This window comes from Drosophila innubila, assembly GCF_004354385.1.
Source record: "Drosophila innubila isolate TH190305 chromosome 2L unlocalized genomic scaffold, UK_Dinn_1.0 4_B_2L, whole genome shotgun sequence".
NCBI lineage: Eukaryota > Metazoa > Arthropoda > Insecta > Diptera > Drosophilidae > Drosophila > Drosophila innubila.
Genome location: NW_022995372.1, coordinates 10,133,852 through 10,148,520, shown reverse-complemented (window position 1 = coordinate 10,148,520; position 14,669 = coordinate 10,133,852). Strand labels below are relative to the sequence as shown.

Sequence of the window (14,669 nt, the reverse complement as noted above, 5' to 3'; positions counted from 1 at the left end):
TATGCAGTAAGAATTGTTTGAATACAGAACTAGTTTAACACATAGTTTACTCCGAGAACAACAACATGAACACCATCAAGATCAAGAACAAGAACAAATTGTGACAAAAACAACAAGCGCCAACCAAGTTGTTGTTTTATTTTGCCTTTCCCTTTTTTATGCGGCAAGTATTGAAACACTTCTTGGTAATTGTCTGAACTTATCTAATCCACTCGACAATTAACGAAATCAACGAAAAAATCTTTAAATGACATTCTTCTAGCGCCTGCCGCGGCCTGGGCGCCCTGAGGCCTTAACCAGCCGATCGACTGATCGACCAATCGACAGATCGACGTATCAACTGATCAGTGAAGCCAAAAAAAAAAGGTCGCTTGTCAAAAATTTAAATACAAGTACATAAACCATAATAAATCTGCCTTATCGAAATGTGTTCTCAAGCATTGGCCTTAAGTCGTTAAAAAAATTTAACTGCCAATCTTTTATGCAGTCACAATAAAGTAAAATCAAATCAAATTGAATAAAATAAAATAAAAACGGCAAACATCAAGTGTTTGTTGTTTGATGCCATTGTCTAGCTCGAGTTTCAATTCCTTAAGCAATTCAGATTCCTGAAACCCCCCGACACTTCACCACTTCCCCCTTGAGACGAATGACACTAATAAGTATTTATATATTGGAGCTCTAATACTCTAATAGTCTAATATATTCATGGATACCATAGTCGTTGATCGATTCGATCAGCATAAGAAAAAAAATCGCTTTAATTAGAACCAATTTAGAGCGTGGACCAATTTATCAGAAGCATTTTGAAAAGTAGTTGAAAACCAGTTGAGATCAACTTCAACGCCATGTGCACACACAGACATAAATATATATAGAGCATAGAGACACCTATAGATGGGGGGTATGAGGTGTTGAGAGGGGCGTAGTTGGATACGGGCTAGCTGCCTGGTCTTTATACTCCACTATAACTCAACCATTGTCATTATTACGGACTTATTATTGTTGCTGAACTGAACTGAAATTGCCTTTTACGCATTTGTTTTCCTTTGTCAATTGTCTGGGCTCCATTTGTACGTTTATGGTTTATTATACGTAGTGTAGACCCCAACACCCAGGTTCAAGTGCAAATAACTCTCATTGTTTCTTTTATTGTATACTATAATTTTGTATGTAACTATATAAGGCAGTTCAAGTTAGAGCAGTTCAAGCAAAAAAGAATTGGAAATTAGTTGAGTTCAGCTTAAAAGCATTGAACTTTTAAGTATTTCAAAATATTCCTAAGATTTCCAACACAACCCTTTGGCTATGATATGATTATAAATACTTAACAACAACATTCATCTTAATTAATTCCCAAAAAACATTTCCTAAGTTTTGATGAAACTTTTCGACCAACCCTGCAGCTGCCGCCCAATTCTTTTAGCTTCACTTAGAAACGAGATAATTATTTTGGTTCTTGACAACCGAGAGGCTTGGCGGTTTACCGAAAAGACGCCAAATTTTCATTTATATATGCAGAACAATCATTAATTACCTTTCCATTTCTGGCTGTTACCTTGTGAGATGTCATAGAGTCGCCTCTTATTCCATTTATGATCTGACATCAGGGATTACAATGTGCGTTGTTATTAAGGAAGTGAATTTAATTGCCAGCTGTGAGTTGAGCTGGCGTAGAGTCTACATACATCTATATTCTATCTTAAGACTTTAATGGGTATCTTAGTATCTATCATACTTTGTCTTGCTCGGCACACCTGGTGGTTGACCATTCCCAGTTCCGCTTTGGTTTTGACTGTGGCTGTGGGTGGCTGCCAGAGTGTAAACCTCGTAATCGCTGATCGCAAAGTTGTAATCGCCAAAAAGTGTGAGATGTGCGGCACTTGGACCATCGTAGGAGTGTGGCAAGTTTGAATAAGAGTCCGTATTCACATTACAGTTGCTGGATATAAGCAAATCTGCACCGGCGCCAAATATGGGACCGCAACTGTTGGATGTACAACGGATTATGATTAATATGCATGGAAACAGCAAGCCGAACTTACTCTGGATGATAACAAATCGCGTAAGGTTTCTTAACAATATCAAATTTGACCGGTTGCTCGCCATTTGGTGGATTCAGCATGAATAGAAAGGCGCGCTCCGAGTGTAAATAGCCGCCCTTGCGACTGGTCTTTGCCCAGGACACATCAGTGAAGCCGCCGCTGATCTCGCCATGCGCTCCCAAGCCAATGATCATGCAGGGTGCAACTCCATCGCAATAGCGATGAAAGGAGCTGGAGCCATAGCCATGAGTAGAGGCTCGAAAGACTAAGCGCCAGCTCTGCTTCGGCACTCCATACCATCCATTGAGAATGCTCTGCAATGCCAGCTTGTCGTTGCGCAGGATTTGCGAGCCTGGGAACATGTTAACCGTGAGGCGTGGCTGCAGGCGCTTGTCGTTGTCCACCAGCTTATTGGGATGCAAAGCGGCGTATCGATAACGTTCCAGGGAAAGTTCCATGGGCACAGCACCCGTAGGTTCCACTTCTTCAGCAAACACCTGGCTATCGATGAGCAGCAAGCGTACATGTCCCATTACTCCGCTCAAGTGCTGGCAGACCCGTGCGCGTTCCTCCTCCGTCCAATGGGCTGTGGGTTGTGTGACACCCGCCTGGTACTTGGCCCAGGCCAACACGCAGCGCCAGACTTCTTCCTCCTCCAAACAGAACTGCATATCAAATAAGAAAGAGTATAAGTAATTGTGAGATTCAGATATGCTGTGGATGTTCCTACATAATCCGATGAAATGATTTTGATGAGCGCCTCCTTCGTGAGCGTGAGGAATGAATTGGTCTTAACACACTCCCCCGCATTCTCTCCAATATAGATGATGCATCGTTCCATAAATGAAGCAGCACATTTGGCACCTGCAATGAGAATTTATGCGGACTTTAGTTGGATATGCAATGCAAAGGATTCACCTGTCATTGATTGTTGCCATTAAAAGTCGTCAATTTCATATAAAATTTGTTTCATTTTATTCTGGATTAGCTTTCGGTTTCGGTTTACAAATAAATTCCTTATGTATACATATGTAATTAGTAGAGGCAGTTGTTGTTGTTGGAGTGCAGATTAATCCTTGGAGGGGTTAACATTCTGTATCAGCGTTATGTTGTCTCCCTTGAGCATAATGCGACCCAGAGTCTTGCGTTGGCGCGTCTTTACGTACACTTCCTCGGCATCATCCAGCACCAGGTTCATGTATTCGTCGAAGCCAACAATGTGGCCCTCGATGCGCAGCGAAATGTTCTCAAAGAGCCACACTTGGACGCGCGAGCGACTCTGCAGGTATCGAAAGATCAGGTTGATGGGCTGCACCATCACCTTTTGCACCTTGGGGTTGCCCTTGAAAGACATTTTGCCGTTTTATAATTCAACTTCTCGTTCGTTTAATTATTTTTCGCTAAAACGTTTTCTATTTTTTTTTTCTTTAGCCGGCGTCTTTTTCGATTTATAAAAGACTTGTTATCGATACTATCGTTAGGCGCACAAAAACCCGATTACATGTTTAGCTCATATCGATAGTTGATGTCGACCGGTTGCGTCAGAAGGAAGGTGCCAAGTTAAAAAAGTCACAAAGTTTTCTTCTCAAAATAAACAAAAAATCATGTCGCACGGAACCGTTGATAAAGGTGAAATAATGGACCAGGTGAAGCAACAGATTGCCGTTGCAAATGCCCAGGAATTGCTCACACAAATGACCACAAAGTGCTTTAAAAAGTGCGTTGGCAAGCCCGGAACATCACTGGATGCATCTGAGCAGGTATGTCATGAATACAACAATTCTTTCTAACAATCAGAACACTTGTTAATGTAGAATCCTGATTGATTTTTAATAGAAATGTGTGTCCCTGTGTATGGATCGCTTCATGGATTCATGGAACCTTATCTCCCGAACTTATGGCCAGAGATTACAACGTGAGCAGTCGAATATGTGAGCGACTTGAGCAGTCATTGCGGCCTGAAATGACGCCTCTGACTACTCGTTGTAGTTAGTTCTATTTAGTTCTACCCGTTCTTAAAAAAGAAATCCATTAAAACAAATTTTTCATACATAAATTAGGTTTTGATTAATAAATAAAACGTGTATAAACGATAGACAGATATCAAATTTATCGACGACACAGTTGACGTAATCGATGATTTTGTGTATGCTAAGGCAACCATCGATATATTTGGTATCGCATGCTTATAGTACGAGCACAGCCGAATGGCAAAAGTGCTGCATTAAAAAATCGATTAGGCGCGAAACTTAAATACAATATAATCTTACATTTGTGTTTCACTTGTCTATGTAAGCTTTATTGCATACAACTTACCAGCTTTCTCATGGATATCCATGACAGCAGTCAAAAATGTGCAAGCATTATCTACAGACAATGTGGATATGACGTGATCTTCACAAGCGGCGCGTAATTCAAACACGCCCATATCTTGAGCCAATGTTAACATCTCGAAAACGCGGTAATCTTGCAGCATAAGCTGTTAATAAAAAAAAATTGCTTGTAACAAGTTACAGTAGAGAAATTCCAACAGTAAAACCAACCTTTGCAGTATAGACATATAGAATAAACTGTCGAAACAATTCAGCATTAATATGTGGCAAGCGAATTGCAGTAGGTGTCCCAGATCCAGGTGCAGCCGGTGAAACTGTGCAGCCGGGAATGGGAATCCGACAGACTTCGCCACGTTTAGCGGTCTTAAAGCTCTTGCAACTAGAATTGAAAGCAATGCTTAATTAAGTAATCCAAGTGAATGAGTAGCACGTGCTGATGCCATGCATTCCAGTATCAGGTGTGGATCAGCGTAAATGGGCAATGCTACAGATCGAGTTTGCGACAATTAACTTACCGCGCCATCAGGATGCTTCGGTGTGCGTAGATTTTCTCATCATCTCGGCCACATATGAATACTACATCGGCGCTGTCCTGATCTTCGCACAAGCGTTGAAGGTCCTCAATAAGTTGTGGAAGTCCAGCTAGAGCCGGGTCACTGTGTGGTGCACGTGTACTCATTACAGGATATATCTTTCTTTTATTTGTTTTGCTCCCAGTAAATTTGTGCAAATATTTTTCTCTGTTTTGTTTATGTTTTCACTTCCACGTTCCGCTCGGATCAGATCGTTTCGTTTTGGGAGCGTGGCCAAAGAGAGTAGAACCGGTTTTTCTGAAAATGCTAAGGCAACACACAAAAACCCACGCCACAAACTAATAAAAGAGTCTGGAAAATAATTAAACAGCACTTTGTTCTGATTTCTCGATCTTTAATTGAACACAATTTTCTAGTTAACTGAAGAAAAAACACAAGTTATTTTATTAATTATTTAAATATGAACATCTTTCACTAGTTTGCTGCAACTATTTCTTAGCAGATCTTTTTCATTCACGCGCACACTCTGCGGGCTGTTTATCTGGCACTCATGTACTTTGAGACTGAAGAAGACGCGTCTCAGTCTGAGACACAGACTGTGGCAGGTAACCTGGCCCTCTCCCTCTTTTACCGGATTCTGTAGTTTTGTTTTCGCCTGTTTTCTCTTTGGCCTTTGCTTTCTTTCTTAATATTATCAATTCATATCAAATAAAATTATACAGTTCGGAAAGGCTGAAGTGGATTTAATATGCAAGAAAAATAATGAACTAGTATTCCGAAAATTGACTTCATATAGAAACTGACATGCATAAATAATAATAATAAGATGTCGGAGGTGTCTCCTTTTCCCTGTGACATACGTTTCAACAAATACTGCCCTTTTACTTATTTTTATGTAACGAGTATTTATTATAATAATATAGCCCTTTAAGGTAAATTTTTTAATTGTTATCAAAACTAATTGCATGCTGGCATTCTACATGTTTTTCCTTAGCCAAAGTTTAGGATTATTTTGCAATTACTTAATTTTTATTTTCTTACAATCGACTTTTAAATAATTATTTAGCTGCATGCATTTTTTGCAAACTCCAAAGGAAATTTTTAAGCGCCACCTACTAATCAACTGTTGAACTTGAGAATCTTTTGAGAGACAACAGCCGGCTTCCAGCGAAGTTTCTATATATTTGAAGGCGACATCTGTTAATAGATAGTCTCCGTCGCAATTCTGTTCTTTACCAGCTTAAAAGTATGCTACTCAATATTAATTTTTTTGAATCCCTGACAGCCATTTACTTTCGCTTGAGTTCATCCTATTATCAGCTGAAAAGCATGCTACACCATCTTAAATAGATTTTTTATCCGGTTAGATTTAATATTATTTTATAATTGATCTTATTGACCTCTTAAAAGTATGTACTTAACACTTTATTTTTATCCCTGGCTGCAGCTTACAAATAATTTACAGAGTCCAAAATCCGGCTAGGTTTGTGACTCCGCTAAAATAATATAATTGTCAGCTGAAAGCTATGCAACACAATATAAAATATTTTGTGTTCATTTGCCCGCTGCACTATGGTCCGGATGAAGATTTTTTAGGAATAAATTAATAACTCGAGAACGAATAAAGTTTTTTTGGTCTAGTCTTTTGCATTGGGCCTATGATATAAATACGCAAATGGCCTAGAAAAGTGGGCGTGGTGCCGCCTTTATTTTCGATTCTGCAATATTTAAATTTTTTGTTTTTCAAGCTATTAGGACCTAACTTACAGGTTAGGCGTGTTACTATGCCCGTAACGTGTTGGCAAAATTTCATCCAAATCGGACAACTAAATCATATAGAAATAATAGAAATTATCAGTCGAAAAGTCATTTTTTTTATAAAAATGCCATTTTTTTCCAAAATATCTGACCAAACTGATCGTATATAAGTGATATTATGCTACTGACTTTCTGACCAACATATGTCAAGATCGGAATACTATCATTTATAATATCATATTGTTCAAATTATTAAAATCGATCGTGAACTAACTTTTTGTATGAAACTAGAAATTTTTATTTTATGTCGATTGTAAAGATTTATGATTTATTCAATACGTAAACACAAGTTTTTGTAATTTTAGCCAATGCGCCCATAAAAATAAGCCAAAAAATCATAATTTTGGTCATTTTGTCTCATGTGTTGTCGGCACACTTTAAACAAATACGCATTTTATAGCGTGAAATTAGCTGAAATAAAGTGAAATTGTGAAAAATGCGCAAAAATGCGCAACTTGAGCTTAATAGTACAATTTTAGAATTGATCAATCTTCAAAATGCATATAGTCACATTGCTGACAAGTGCTGACAAAATTAGTTATATCTTATTAAAGATAAAATTTTATTAAAAAAATTTTTTTTCGAGGCTAGTTTTAAAATTACAGATGGCAACGTATAGCATTTTGATTTTAAGCAACACAGATATATAAACACAAAATACAAACCACAACGAATATAATCCATGATAAATTTTGTTAATAAAGCTTTTAAGTACGTGCTGTAAGACAATTCAAATTAACCTTAAAAATGCGCATATGCTCTTTGTTCAAATGAACTCTGTTCAACAGCTGATTGCTGAACAGTGTTGAGAAATGTTAAGATTTTAGTTATGCAACATTTGAGCTTGATGTGTTTTGAATACATCGCCATAAAAATATCGGTACTTTAAACATGTTTATAAAATGACTTAATTCCTAAAAAATCTTCATCCGGACCATAGTGCGCTGAGAGTATGCAAGCAGACATTTAAATAAAAATAATCAAATACTGCAAACGGCGATCTATTTAAAATAATTAAATTAAAATAAAATAAAACAGTGGCGAAAATAGTTAGATTAAAATTTTGAGCTGCTAAGCTGTCCCGACGTCTGGACGGATTACACAAGAGGTTGTCGTTCTCCAACACTGTATTCTTTCGGACTGCAAACATTACAATTTGCATCCCATTAGATATTTATTAAATGCGAAAGCTTATTAAATGTAAAAATCTCTATGGGATGTGCGAATTAAACAGTGACTATTTTTAATTTTTCAAATATTTATTATGCATAATATTTACCGTTTGTTTTGTTCTTTTTTTTAATCTTGACTTTACATATGTAATAATTTATTTCGTTTGTTTTTCTTTTGTAAATGTTTTATTTGTTTCTGCACTACTTAAATATGAAACGTTGAAGTCAAATTTGTTTGCTTTGTCCATTAACTGTTTAATTTGATTAAACTTTTTTCGCTTTGTGGGTGCATTTCACTTCCGTTTTGTTGTTTTCGTTTACCGTTTTCTTCTACTACTTTATTCGTAATCTACCCAATTTGCTCCACAATTTGTACATTTTATTTGCATTCTGAATGTCACATAAATAAATAACAATCATAATAATATTTGACAAGACGCGGATTTGTTTTTGTATTATTATGTTATGTTATTTATGTATATGTAGCTTATTTGTTAATAACTAATGCCATTAATATGTTGTTGCTTAGCCTTTGCACATTTAAATTTCAATAAATTGTAACAATTTCAAGTCGTTTTGTTTATAAGCAGATTTCATATATATCTATATATATATATATTGTATTTTTTCTTAAACTGGGTAAAGTTCTTTGGGCAACTTTAGTAGGCGGTTTTATAAAATTTGTTAATAATTGTATTTGTTATTTGTTTAATAAAATGATTGTTTTATTTTATATCTCTTTGGGTTATTAGCAAAAAAAAAATGATACAAAAATTGCAATCCTGTACGTCTTTTGTTTTAGTTCTGATGTGATAAACTATTTTCATTTGTAAAATTTGGCCATTAATATAAAATTGCTGAAAACCGTTTTGATTAACCTTCATATATGTAAGTTAGCTATAATGAAAATTCAACTCTCATTCTTAGTTTTTCATCATATTTTCATTGTATAATTTTGTTCTCGTTCTGGTTCTGGGGTTGGTAGAAATTTTCGTAAATGAAACACAATATTGACAAAAATTAAAGTACAATACAATTTGTATATTGTTTTTTATATTTTTATTTACTTTTGCATAGCAATTTTTTTTTAATAAATCGCTTTTTCTTGTTGGTTGTTTGTTTTTTGTTTGTTTTTTTTTTGTTTCGTATAATTTATATAACTTTTTAAATTTGAATAACAATCGTTTATGTTTTTTTGCTTAATTTTTTTTCACAATTTAATTTGTTAATCTTTAAATGTATGTAAACATATACATATTATTTAATTCTTATTGGTTTTTGTTGTTTAATTATAAATTTATACAATTTTACACATTTTTCGCTGGCGACTCTTAAGGACTAATTAAATTTTGGTTTGCAGTTGTTTTTCTTTATTGGTTTTGCAGTATGTTTGCGAATTTTGAAAATCACTTAAAGGATAAACGAAATGGGAGTTACCTTTTTCTCTTTCTTTTAGAAAGTACAAAACACACCGGCATAAATAATTTATGAAATATGTTTAACAAAAGTTTATAGATTTTTGAAATCTGTGCGCGTTTTCGCTTGGCTCTTGGCTTGGGGTTTTCTAACTACCATCAACTACTTTTTCATAGTTCTATTTTTTTGTATTCCAAAGAATAAAATTCAATAATTCACAAAATGTTGGCAACGAAATCCAAAAGTACGTTACTATATTTATATATATAAATACGAGTATACGATGTCGATACAACGATATATATCAATACACACATGCTTATCGACGAAAATGATATTTACAAAAGTTCAATTACGAGTATTTGCCATTCACATGGTACAAAGAAAATAAAGATTGTTTTCTATAAGCTAGTTTAGCATTATGTTTGTTTCTTACATCAATGTTTTCAAATTTCCATTACATTTTGTTTTGTTTTATGTTTTTTATAAACTATTTAACTAAATGCCTACAAAAAGCAAAGCTTACAAGTGAAACAGAAAACTACAATTAATTAAATTGTTCAATTAGGAGCTACAATAAATATTAATGTAGTTTATATGTATTATGTATGTTTGTTTGTTTGTTTGTAGATGAGTCCAGAATTCTGCACTTACTCGTACTAGCAATATATGCATACATTTGTATATATAGCAGATATATATGCATATTAATGCTCATTTGTTTAGTTGTTTTGTATAAATTTGTTCAATTTAACGCTGCAACTTTTCAGTGTTGTAAAATATTTATAGTATGATTACGTTATCTTAGATTTGTTTTAGCAATTCGTTTTTGTTTATCTTGTTATTTACTCAGTGGTGGGTTCATTTTGTGTGTATTTTCATCTCCTTTCCTCTTCTCTCTGGCTTCGGTCTTTCTCTTTCTGTTTAGCTTCCAACTTAAAGTTAGAATTAAACTAAAATAAAAATTACATTAGGCATTATAATTAATAATAAAGTTTGAGGATAGGGAGGGTTTTGAATAAATTGAGTGATCAGGCGGACGCGCCTGAAAAACCTATAAGAATCCATGTACGAATCAGAAAAAAATTCGTTTTTTTTCAGTTGAATAATTTGCTAAAATTTAGCAAGCCTCGCTTTAAGTTAGTATCTCTTTTAAATGTCTTCGAAGTTTTCGTTTTTTGTTGTTGTTGTTGCTTACTTAAGGATTACAAATGTTCACTAATTAGAATTAGAAATTAGAATTAGCATTAGAATTCGTATTAGAATTAGAGTAAATTATAAAATAATAATTCAAAAAACACACGCATAAATTGTGGTCTCTCAATATACCTACAAAATCAATTTGTTTGTTTTTGTTATCTCATATTTCTCCCTTTTTGTTTCATTTTAAAGCTTTGGTTTCAATGTTGATAATTTCTGCAGCAAAGTTGAAGAAATTCAGAAAATAAGTATATACGAAATATATACATATATATAGAAAGTAGAAATATAAATAGATGTAGAACAGCGATTTTGGAAGCCTAACAAATTTTGTGTTATACGTGAGATCAAAACAAGCTAAAAATTGTTTATAGAAAAGTTAAGAAAAGCTCGACAAGGCGCCTTTTACATATTTCTACAGTGCCAAGTCGTGTATACCCGTCTTCTATTAGCAAAGGGTATTCAATGTGCGTTAAGCGTTGAGCATACATTTTTTTAAAATTTGTTTCTCTTGCTAGAGAGAGAGGGCAAGCTGAAAGCTAAATATCAAGACTTTTAGGTAGTTTCCAGAGTGTGTGTGAAAGAGAAGACTATACGATCTATTTTGGCTAGCTGTCAATTGCAATGCGATCAAGGCTGCTTTGTGGGTGGGCGGGGGTAGGTATAGGAGTAGGGGTAGTGGGAGCGAGAGGAGCTGTGATTTAGACAGTCTCCTTTTTAATTTGTAATTCGCAGTTCGCTGTTGTTGTTGCTGCTGTTGTTGTTGTTATCATTGACGTCGGCGGCGTTGGCGGAGTTTGTTTTTTGCTCGCCTTTGTCGCCATTAAAACGGGCGCTGCTGTTGGCATCTCTGCCGGCGTCGCTTTCGCTGTTACTGCTGCTGATGTGTCACGTCGCTGGCGTCTCTGCTGTTGCTGCTGCTGTTGCTGTTGTTGCTGTCGCTGCTGCAGCGGCATCTCGTCATCATCGGAGTCATCATCCAGTTGCCTTTGTCGCTCATTCTCCTCTTCATCCTCCGCTTCCGCTTCTTCATCCTCCTCCCCGTCTGCTTCAGTTTCCTCGCTGTTGTTGTTGTTGATATTGTTGCTGGTAATCTTGGCCAGCGCTTGGCAGGCGGAGAATTGTGCCTTCTTCATGGATGATGCATCGCTGCTGTTGCTGCTGTCGAACAATTGTCCAGCTGTTGCTGCCGAATCTGGTGAAATGGGCGTGGTCGCGGTGGGCGGCGTTGCCAATGCGCTGCTGTGCGGCGCCTGCGCCGTTCTCATGTCCAGCTCATCATCCAGTTCCTCCTCCTCTTCATCCTGCTCCTCTTCCTCATCGCTGTGACTTGGACTTGAACTTGGGCACTTGGCGTGTCCATTCTGTTGTTGTTGCTCAGACTTGTCCTTGCTGCTGTCACTGCTGTTCTCCTCCTCCTGCTCCTCTTTCTCCTGCAGCTTTAAACGCTTGCTGGCTGGCTGTTGTGCCTCCTCCTCCTCCTCCTCCTCGTGTTCCTGCTCGTCCTCATCCTTGAGAGGCGTGGGACTGCGTCTTACACCATTTGCCTGCGTCTTCAGCATTGACTCGCAATTGTTATTGTTGTTGTGGTTGTTGTGATTATTGTTGTTGGCCTGATCCTGCGTTAGCGTCTCATTGCTATCCGCTTCGGGTGAAGCAGTCAGCAATAACTCCTCCTCCTCTTCCTCCATCTCCTCCTGCTCTTCCTCGTCGTTATCGTCATCCTCCTCCCCGTCACGCAACAATGTTTGCGTTTGCTTTAATGGCAACTCTCGCAGTTTGTCCAACGCCTCCAGTTGACGTCGACAGCGCTGCAGCTGATCCCGCAGCTCGGCAATGTGCGCCTCCTGCTTCTGGAAGAGATCGCTGAGCTGCACATTGTTAAAACGATACTGTTGATTCTCCTGCAACAGACGCTGCAGCAGTTGCAGCACACGCTCCCGATCCTTGGGCCGTGTGTCCCGTAACGCCTCCACCGCCAACTCCCACGGCGGCAACATGGCGCTGCTGTCCGGCTCGCCATTCAGACTATCGTCATCCGTATCCGTGGATAGCTCAAATTCACTGCCCAGATGTGGTTTTACATTGCCAATGCCATTGCCATTGTGCAGCGGCGTTGCCAGCGGCAATTGTTGCTGCTGCAGCGGCAACTGTTGCTGCTGCTGCTTGGGATGAGGTGAACTGACCACATTGGAGGAGTGTGTGCTTAGATTGAGGCCACCGCTGGAAGACTGCGTGGGCGAATAACCCGCTGAGCTTAGCGTCTTGTAAAAGACACCACTTGGATGTGGATGTGGATGTGGATGTGGCAACGGTGGTTGCAGTGCCACATTCGTTGCTGTTATTGTTGCAGGATGATGTTGTTGTTGTTGTTGCTGTTGTTGCTGTTGGCTCATCATTAGATTCTTGTTGATTCTAATGCGACTTGGTTCGCTGTGTGCATTGTTGTTGTTGTTGCTGTTGTTGCTGTGGTGGTGATTGCTGCTGGTGGGCAACAACTTAGCATGCTGATTAACGGTGGCAATAATGTGGTTGTTGTGCGCTTTTGTTGTTGTTGTTGCTGTTGGCGTTGTTGTTGCTGTTGGTGTTGGTGTTGGCTTTGACGCTGGCGTTGACGTTGACGTTGGCACCGGCGATGTGGAGGAGGTAATCTCATTGCTGCCCGCCGAGAACTCCTCGGCGGGACTGCGTGGCACGTGGCGCGCTGCAGGCGGCGCTGCTGTGGGCGTGGTATGGCTGGGCGGGGGCGGTGGTGGCGCGGGCAGATGGGCGGGCGCGGGTTTGGGCATAGGTGAGCTGCTGTTGAGCTGTTGCTATGGTTGCTATGATTACTATGGTTGCTGTGGTTGCTGTGGTTACTGTGGTTACTGCTGCTGCTGCTGTGGTTGCTGTGATTGCTGTGGTTGCTGTGGTTGCTGCCACCGTTGTGTGGCTCCAAGCCAGCTGGCGGCGTTGTCGCTCGCTCCTGTTTAATGTGCAGCTGCAGCTCCCGTTGTTGCTCCTGCTCTCTGAGACGTTGTCGCTCCAGTTCGCGCTCCTTGTCCCGCTCTCGCTCTCGCTCCCGTTCCCGCTCCTTGCTCAGAATGCTCTTGCGCGGCGCCAGCGCCACATTTGGCTGATACGAGCGCTCGAAACGATTCAGATCCTTGCTGCTCACCACACGCTCGGGATTCTGCAGTTCCGGTGGCTCTTGGCAGGCATATGGCAGCGAGGATAACGCATTGTATGCATGCAGGATGGCAGCTGGCGGTGGCTTTGCCGATCTCCAGGGCTGAAACGCACTGCTCGCCAGCTGCTGACTCACCAAACGTTCCCGTTCCCTGCCACGCTCCCGTTCCCGCTCCAGTTCCAGCTGCTGCTGTTGCTGCTGTTGCTGCATGCAACGGGCGTACAACAGCTGATAGCTTTGAATGTCCAAATGTGGATGATAGGTGTCCAGTGCCTTGTGCTTCTTGCTTGGAATGTCCAACAGCTCCACAGGGGCAACTGCGACGGCAACGCCAACGCCAGCCGCACCACGTTGATGGTGATGATGCTGATGCTGATGCTGGTGATGCTTCAAACCCGCGGACAGCGTCTGATGCGATGCTGGCGGTGCTGGAGGCGCCACCAAACCCAAAGGCCCCAGCAATACATCCTCCATCAGCATTTCCGCCTGCACAAGAAAGAGAAAGAAACAGAAAAAGAAAAAGAGCGTTAGTGTTGACATCTTAGCTTATTGATTGTTAGATCTAGCATGTCTATATTTTACTTATTTATATTTTACTTAGTTAATAAAGTAGTTTTTTTAAATTAACAAATAAATAAATTCAAATAATTGAATTCAAAAAATATATAATTGTATGAAATATTGTTCGATTTGGAACTATGTGTTTGCGTTGCTTTTAATTATTTAAATTATAAAATATTTAAATTTAAATTAAAAATATATGCGTTAATCGTAACTCTAAATTTCTTAACTCAAATAGATTAATTTTTTGCAACAATATTTATTTACAAATTTAAGCCAATTTTCTGTTTCAAATCTAGCTTATTTTGAATATTAAACTCTGGCAACACTATAGAGCATTAGTGGTTGCTCTGCGATTCTCTGTAGTGCAGTGCAGTTATTAGAAAATTGATCGGCCATAAAAATAGATGCTGGAAAACCAG

General features: G+C 38.7%; 4 protein-coding genes across 4 annotated transcripts in view; 1 reads left to right on the top strand and 3 right to left on the bottom strand.

Annotated features, from left to right (window-relative positions):
- Positions 1–1,613: 1,613 nt before the first annotated feature.
- Positions 1,614–12,849, bottom strand: LOC117779785. Its single transcript, XM_034616097.1, has 9 exons — positions 12,799–12,849; positions 12,256–12,748; positions 11,688–12,162; positions 4,894–5,034; positions 4,589–4,757; positions 4,362–4,524; positions 2,776–2,909; positions 2,046–2,710; positions 1,614–1,987 (listed from the first exon to the last, which is right to left on the bottom strand). Exons 1-9 carry the CDS (start codon positions 12,847–12,849, stop codon positions 1,723–1,725), a joined length of 2,556 nt encoding a protein of 851 aa, XP_034471988.1. The 3' UTR covers positions 1,614–1,722.
- Positions 3,055–3,504, bottom strand: LOC117781365 (probable small nuclear ribonucleoprotein E). The gene has a single exon (XM_034618113.1). It carries the CDS (start codon positions 3,397–3,399, stop codon positions 3,115–3,117), a length of 285 nt encoding a protein of 94 aa, XP_034474004.1. The 5' UTR covers positions 3,400–3,504; the 3' UTR covers positions 3,055–3,114.
- Positions 3,549–4,101, top strand: LOC117781366 (mitochondrial import inner membrane translocase subunit Tim13). Its single transcript, XM_034618114.1, has 2 exons — positions 3,549–3,805; positions 3,882–4,101. The coding sequence occupies exons 1-2, from the start codon at positions 3,650–3,652 to the stop codon at positions 3,978–3,980; spliced, it is 255 nt and encodes an 84-aa protein (XP_034474005.1). The 5' UTR covers positions 3,549–3,649; the 3' UTR covers positions 3,981–4,101.
- LOC117782051 (ski oncogene) overlaps positions 12,762–14,669 on the bottom strand; it is a 98,215-nt gene continuing 96,307 nt past the window's right edge. Inside the window, exon 2 of the mRNA XM_034618971.1 lies at positions 12,762–14,172. Within this exon, the coding sequence (XP_034474862.1) occupies positions 12,916–14,172 (1,257 nt within the window). The 3' untranslated portion in view covers positions 12,762–12,915. The remainder of the gene's footprint in view (positions 14,173–14,669) is intronic.